Here is an 8,194-nt window from a genome sequence, read left to right on the forward strand (position 1 = left end):
ATTATAACACCCGCAGCCATATATATACAGTTGATAAAATATTATTATTATTGTGAGTGACCTATGGTATAGCTATTGTGCGTTAGTGTTATATTGGCAACGATTTGATAGCGAGAATGTTAGTGATTTTTATCAAGGTGATACACATGATAATAATAAATAGTAATACAATAGCGTAAATATGTTAAATTGTAAATGCTGTAGGATTGCCAACAATTGATTTTTTTTGTTTTCCGCTTTTAACGAAAAATCTTGTCGACACTATAGTAGCTCAATACGCTTTGTTGGTATACATAATACAACATATCGTATTCTTTCGGGCTTGTAGTTTAGCTAGTGTTGACGAAGAGATTTCCAATAAGCAATAACATTAACAATTCACCGACTATCGATTTTAGATTTTGTGCTACAATGATGTTAAGAAGTAAAATCACCTGTCAAATGTTGATATAATTATTTGTTGTGTAACAATAAAATTGCGTCCCTATAAATAATGTTTAAAGCTTCTACTTGATTATTTGATTTTGTTTCAGAACTTTTTAAATTTGAACTACGTTAATGAATAAAAATATAGTCCAAACGGATTTTGACCGAATTCGAACAACGAACATCTTGCAGCATATTCTATGGAAATGTACATATTCGACTTTTTTTCTCGCAAAATCATCGGGACTTACAGAGTTAGTGAACACATCACGGCTGCCCGTGTTTAATATAGTGCACAATAATGCGTAACTTATCTGAAATTCCACTCCATTATCGGCTATCAGATATCGTATATTTATTGCTTTTACCTTACCTAATAAATTACTTACAGTTTTATTTATTAATGCATTCAGTATTTTCGTAACTCTTTAGCAATCCAAACACGTTGCTTTGTTGTAACACCGAGTAAATAGCATGTATGAGAATCAAAAACATTGTCTCAATCTGAAAACCACAAAATTATATTGCTGAGTACGAAAAAATTTAAAAATACACTTCAAGAGTTTATAATTTAAATAGCTTTTTCACTGAATACCTGAATGTAACGCTCGTGACTTGATGTAACTTAAAGGGCATTTTACACGGAAAAAGGTAATTAAAAACTATTAATACCTCGTGATATATATTTAAAATTTTCATATAACACTTGAAGCACATTTTTTGTGCAATTTTTCCGCTATTGTTTGGTTACATGTACATGAACAGAAATTTCATATTTTTCGTTTTTAAGTTTTTGGGAAAATCTCGTCCAACCGATTCGCTCGTATGATTTTTAATCTATCATCAAACACCAGGTACTACAAAATTATTTGAAAAAAAAAACAAAATCATGTTTCTCAGTAATTCATTTATTTGGTCTACTTTTATCTTTAAGATTTTAAAACATAAATTGTACCTATACGAAAATACTTAAATAAAATGTATATACATAGTATACAACTAAAATAGGGTACAAAAAGGTTTAAAATTTTAATTTTAAATGTTGAACCACGAAGAAATAAATTGTTTTCGTGTTCGATTTAACCGGACCATTCATTGATTTTTTGGTGCAGTTAGAATAATGATTCATTTTTTCGCTTTTTGTAATCTATTTATTTAAAATTGTACAGTTTACCCTAATATTAGCAAAGCATTTTCTGTAATTGAATCAACTGCAGTTGAATTTCTTAGTAAACGATAATTGAGTGTCAATAAAATTATAGAACTCTGAACATTATCTGAATGCTCTTATACTAATAGTGCTGGTGTGAAAATCGCTTCGATCAAGTATGAATTTTTCATACCTGATATTTTTTCTGGAAGATTTCTGTTGAATAAGAACGAAATAAATTGTACGTAGAAAACGATGAACCCATTTGCAATGTTACAATATTATAATTGTTATACTCGTACATGTACGGTATGTCACAATATTATGGATAAGCGTTTAATTTTTTCCAAGTAGTGTATTGTTATACCTCAGATATTATAAGCCAGGGACTACCCTAACACTCGGTCACGCGAATACTTTAAAAAAGTTGTATTTACACTGCATGCGTCAGAGAAAAGATTATACGAAATTATTACATTTTATATCGTGACTTTTTTGCAAAAATGTTAGTTTTATCGATCTAAGCAGCACATTTAATTGGTATTTCGTGTAATATACGTAATAAGATATTATCTAATTTTTATTATATTATAAATTTCTAAAACAATATGAGTAATAAAATATAACTAATATTGATATGTTTCGAAAATATCTGTACGCCATATGAAACGTGTTCGCATACATAAGTACCTATGCCTTAAAAGTTATCGAAAACACTCGTAAAGATAACTATACTGCAAATGTTACAATCTTTGATTGGGTACGGAGATAATATATTTATAAATTAAGTATTTAGAGTCTTGAAACACCGTTAACGAGGCTGAATCAAGGGCGATAAGGGGCACTGTAACCCCTGGTAGCGAGTTGAAAGGGGCTAAAATGTGTTTTATAATCGTTGGCCAGCAAATATAAAGTATTGTTTTAAAAATTATTTGTAACTATACTGCAATATATAAATATAGTATACATATTTATAAATTACGAAATATGAATAAAAAAACTAAATTGTTTTGGGTGAAAGGATCTCACCATAAGTAACAGCTCCTATTATATTATGACCATAATCCGATCTTGGCAGTTAGCCACATACGAACAACAGTTAGTACATTTTTAATTTAAATATATTTTTATTTTTCAATAATTTTCTAAGGTTTATTTAATCAAAAATATATTATGCTGGGTGAGCTTGCAGGATGCGCTCGTTACAAAGTATATAAACTTAACGTAGTTTTATACGATTAACAAACGTAACCGTGCCGTGCTCGTTCCGGGATTCTACCGTCTATAATTTCTGTTCACAATGGTTAGTGGTTCACCCGTTGTTGAGTATTGTACATTATATCTGCTAAGATGACTTTGTTTTCAGACAATGATCTTTTGATGATTGCTTTGATTTTGGACAAAGATGAGGAAGAAGATGTAGTAAAAAAAAAGCGTTTATGGGTTCATCAGGCATTAAAGAAGAGGTCAACAGAAGGGGAATTTTATACTCTATATAAGGATTTGATGGATGATGGAACAAAGTTTTTTGAACACTTTAGAATGTCGGAAAATTCATTCAACATAAAAAAACAAGACACATACTGGAGAAAAGCTATTGCACCAAGAGAACGGCTTGCAGTTTGTTTGAGGTTACAAATACAAATAAAATTACAAATATAAATATTATTTAATATAATACACACTGATTTATTTTTAACACACAAAAAAAGAATATAAAGTTTTTGACATTAATATTTTTGAAAATATGCAATAAAGTCTTGGTTTTAATCACTTAATGAATTAGTGAAAGAAGAAGTTATTGAAGTAGGAGAATCATTTGATGAAGAAAGGTCTGCAGGGCAGTGTTGTTCAGAGTATAATGAAGTACAATACGTTGAAATAGGAGATGGCTGCGCAAATTGTTCCTAGTCCATAATAATTTTCAACTCATAGTTTTGAACGGCAGCAAATATATCGGACTTGGCGTAATGCCAGTAGCGTGGGGTTAATTTTTTCAAAGCTGGAGCTATTCCTGCTAAAAAAGCGTCAACAGGATGTTGTGGTTCCAATGGTAGCTTACTTTCATTTTTTTTTACGAGGTACTGCATAACAGTAGCAGCGGCTGTCTTTGAAGGAGGAACGTCTGGTACCGAGTGTTGTGGTTTCTTCCTTGGAGTAGAAAATTGAGAAGAACCTGATGATTTTGAACTCGACAAAAGACGACATTTTTGTGACTCTACAATCACAGGATTATCAACTTCATCTGTTGTATAGTTTTGAGAGTATTCTTCATTTTTGTTAGGTTCTGATTTATTAACATCATCATCAACATTATTATTTTCATTTAAGACTTTGTCATCAATGTTTGACATTGTGTCCCTCTCATCAAAGAATTTTATCATAAAACTTAACTGCTGTGCATATTTGTACTGCTTTATTATTTTCGCCTTTTGACCACTCACAGTTTTATTTTTCTTCATAGATTTTCTGAAGTTGTCTCTTATATTTCCCCACCTAGTTTTTGCCGAAGGCCCTGAAATTATATTCGTACAATTTATTCACATAACATATAATATTATGTACTTTATATATATTCTTAAAGCATATTACAAAATTTAAAATGATAACTACTGCTAAAAAAAAAAAAAACTCATTATCCCACTGTGATTTTTTTTAAATATGTAATGAAATAGTATTGTACTCAAAAAGTGATTTTAAGAAACTTAATCAAGCATTTTAGATCTTAAAACCAAAAAATTAAAAATTGTATGGAATAAAACAAGTATAAAAATCTGAAATTTTACATAAAATAGTTTATTTAAAATACATATAAAAAATTTTATCGAGTACAGTATATAAATTGGACTGTAATTAGCAGGGCTAGGATTTGTATGCAATAAAAAATTGTAAAATATGCATTTTATTTACCAAAATATACAAAATGCATCAGTGGTTGGCTGTTTGTCTTAATATATTATAATTGAGAAATAAAATAAAATAAAATAATTTAAAATAAAATTTATGTTTGACAAGAAAACCAAGTTTTATACTTTAATTATTCTAGCAGGGCTAGAATTAAATACGAAATATGAATATTAAATTATAAACAGAGGCAGATTTCCCATTATGCACTGTAGGCAGCTGCCTAGGGAGGCAACATTTGGGGGCGGCTAATTTTGTTATGTTTTATTAAAAAATATCAAACGTATGGAAAAAAATTGGTAAATTAATTACTTTAAATATACGAAAAATAATTGTATAATAATACATGCATTTTGTTAATATGTTATCGTCGAAATTCCTGGAAAATATAAATACACTCACTGCCACACTATATTACTATTTCGACTGTATATTAATAATCCTATGCTGTTATTATGAAAATCTGTTTTAGTTAAAATTTAGTGGACATCCATTGACATTATTTCAAAGTAGACTAATTAATAAAAGCGAAAAAAATAGTCTAAAAATTCAAATGGATGTAGATACATACTTTTATATATTTAATATTTAGATTAGGTATTTTGGAAGGGGTGATATAACTTCTTCACCTATTATAGAGGTGGCATATTGTTGGTGCCTATAGCCATAAAAAAGATAAATTCGCCTCTGATTATAAATATTAATTACGAAATATACTATAAAACATTAATTTTTCATATTCTTATATTCGAAATATGCAATAATATTAATTTTATTCAATTTATACAATAATATGCATTTTGTCCAAAATATGCAATAACATGCAAAATAAAAATATCATAATTTATGTTATCACGAGGTGGTTCGTGGACATTACTGACAAAATCAATAAATCAATATCAGAAGTCGCAAAAAAACAGGCTGTTGCATCCTAGCCCTGGTAATTAGAGAAATATGTGGCAAATATTTTTTTTAGTGCTTTTAAAAAATCATACGTGTTAGATAATATTTAATTTTGCAACTTTTTACCAGAAAATTAATATTAAAAACAATTATATTCATACGAAAAAAAACATAAAAAAACAAATTTGTAAAACCAATCCAGTAGAAAATAATTCTTTTGAGTGAAAATAAATTGAAATGTTTTAAGAATATTAATGTTTTCCAATATTTTGATTGTTCATTTCTAATGTAATTTTTTATAGATATTTGGCCACGGGTGATTCGCTTAAAACAATTTCGTTTAGCTATCGCATGGGGGCATGGTACAGTTTACAAGATCGTTCGAGAAACCTGTCAAATAATTTCTGAAAATCTTATGGATGATTTGATGCCAAACACCGACCGAATAAATGTGGAAGAACATTACTAATGATTTTTTTCTTATGTTGAATTTTTCGGAATGTATAGGTGCTCTGGATGGAAAACACGTTACTATTCAAGCCCCTCCAAATACAGGAACAACATTTTTTAATTATAAAAAGGCATTCTCTGTAGTTTTGTTGTCTCTTTTGAATGCTCATTGTAATTGTATTGCTGTTAATGTAGGGGCATACGGCAAGAGTAGTGATGGAGGAGTGTTTGCGAATTCAAATTTAGGCAAAGTACTTTATCGTGGGTCATTGAATATTCCAGGTAATTCTACCATACCCAACACGGATACACAAGTCCCATATCTTATTGTAGGTGATGAGACATTTCCTCTAAAACCTTATTTGATGCGACCTTATTCCGGGGACAAATTTGATGACCAGAAGTGCAACTTCAATTACCGTTTGAATCGTGCCAGGAGGACATCAGAAAACACATTCAGTATACTTACACAAACATTTAGACTCTACAATAGACGAATTCAGGCATTTCCAAAACATGTAGATTACATAATTTTGACCACTTGTTTACTCCATAATTTCATTAAAAAATACGATTCGTATACTTACAATTACGTAGGTAACTCAACAAGACGATTTTAGAAGTAACGGTAATACACTACAAAATTTAAATTTGCAAGGAGGGAACGCAATGACAGACGCATTTCGTGTTAGAGAAATATTTACAGATTACTTTAATTCGGAGATTGGGTCTTTACCTTGGATATAAAATACTTAAATTTAAGATAATATGAGAAATAAACGGACGATTTAAAAATATTATTCGTATTATTATAAAAATATGTTATAAGTTTATAACCTAAGACCATATGGTATTTTATATTCAGTATTAATAATAATAACAACATAATGAATAATATATTTGATGTATTTCTTATTATACAATACGTATTTCTTACCAGCTGTTTCGATTTTTTCTGCTATTTTACTCCAAATAGTATTCTTGTAATCTGTATCCATATATTTTGCATGAGATAAATCATACAATACAGGATACTTCCGTACTAACTCTATAAGTTTTTTGTCGTTCATTTTTTCAAAAAGTCAGAGTCGATAAAATACAACAAAAATCACGACCGCAAAATATGAAAAATATCGTCGGCAATTAATCGCAAATTCACTGTACGATGACTGTGACAACACTGCATCGGCACGATCACGCACCGAACGAATGAGAACAAAAAAATCTGAAATTATACATTATACCATTAGAAATTCCCAACATAATATTTTTATCTTGTCGGTGGAATCACGGGTCGGTGACGACACTGTCACGGTACTGTCACGTCACTGCTGTATGTAAATATACCTTAACTGTACATTTTACTGAAATAAATATTTAATGTAATCTAACTCAAGAAAATTGTTATGCGGTATGAGCGCTATGATTACAGCTGTATTGTCGCAGATATTATCAATATTATTCAGCTGTGTTTGGAAAGCGCGTTCGTTGCGTTCACGCTCGCGTTTTGTGAACAACACGTGAACGCCATTCATTCCTTTCAAGTAAAACGTATAGTAAATGTAAGCGGTTTTCAGACTGTTTAAATTAAATATATGTTAATCATAATTATTCGTTTTTATAGTTTTCCGTTATTTTCACAATGAATAATTAAGACTATGAGAACAAAAGTAACCAAACCTATTAAATTATTTTCCATCCTTATTATTCAACATTTTGCTGGTGTACTATTTTGATACAATAAAATCTGTAATTATAGTTGTTTACTTATAACCACATTTCTAAAATATAGTATATATTTGTGGAAAAAAATATTGTTGAAAATTCAAATATTAAAAAAATCCATGTAACTCCTGTGTAACATCTAACATAATTGTGGGTTAGTTGAGCTCTCATAGCTTCAATTTATAACAAAATTATAGTTTTAGATGTACGAATACGTATATCGGTGTAGGTTCGGATTTTCGAGTGTTTATGAAATCCTCATTCATAGAAAATTGATTAGATATTCGAAGTTAGGTTAGTTATATATTTCCATAGTACTATCATTTCATGAAATCATATTTCTATTGTTTTTCGAGCCAAAAAAATTCACTACGAGTGCTAATACATATACTTACGTAACTGTATCTAAATAATTTTAAAATTTATATCATTTTTATAAAATAGTTTCTTTATGGTCAATAATTAAGAGAGCAACTTATTTCGCCAAAAAGAATAATCAAGTATACACAAATAAATAAAACATAATTGTAAAATTAATAAGTTCTTATTGCCGTACTACTTTGAATTTAAGATTAACGACCAAGCAAATGCATTAAACGTGAACATAAATGTGCATGCATTTTCAGTAATAAATTT

At 29.2% G+C, this 8,194-nt stretch overlaps 2 protein-coding genes across 5 annotated transcripts; one reads left to right on the forward strand and one right to left on the reverse strand.

Moving 5' to 3' along the window:
• The first annotated feature begins 858 nt into the window (after window positions 1-858).
• LOC112685931 (protein ALP1-like) lies at window positions 859-6,608 on the forward strand. 4 transcript variants are annotated; one of them, XM_025557988.1, is made up of 3 exons: window positions 859-1,077; window positions 2,943-3,207; window positions 5,686-6,608. In XM_025557988.1, exon 3 carries the CDS (start codon window positions 5,833-5,835, stop codon window positions 6,451-6,453), a length of 621 nt encoding a protein of 206 aa, XP_025413773.1. In that variant the 5' UTR covers window positions 859-1,077; window positions 2,943-3,207; window positions 5,686-5,832; the 3' UTR covers window positions 6,454-6,608. The 4 variants fall into 3 exon arrangements, with proteins under 4 accessions (XP_025413775.1, XP_025413773.1, XP_025413776.1 ...); XM_025557990.1 differs by having other exon boundaries at window positions 2,727-3,207; XM_025557989.1 differs by lacking the exon at window positions 2,943-3,207.
• Window positions 3,263-7,241, reverse strand: LOC112685930 (transcription factor Adf-1-like). The gene is made up of 2 exons (XM_025557985.1): window positions 6,771-7,241; window positions 3,263-4,091 (listed from the first exon to the last, which is right to left on the reverse strand). Exons 1-2 carry the CDS (start codon window positions 6,901-6,903, stop codon window positions 3,484-3,486), a joined length of 741 nt encoding a protein of 246 aa, XP_025413770.1. The 5' UTR covers window positions 6,904-7,241; the 3' UTR covers window positions 3,263-3,483.
• Window positions 7,242-8,194: the final 953 nt, after the last annotated feature.

Source organism: Sipha flava, unplaced genomic scaffold (assembly GCF_003268045.1).
Source record: "Sipha flava isolate LNK unplaced genomic scaffold, YSA_version1 299_pilon_pilon, whole genome shotgun sequence".
Taxonomy (NCBI): Eukaryota; Metazoa; Arthropoda; class Insecta; order Hemiptera; family Aphididae; genus Sipha; species Sipha flava.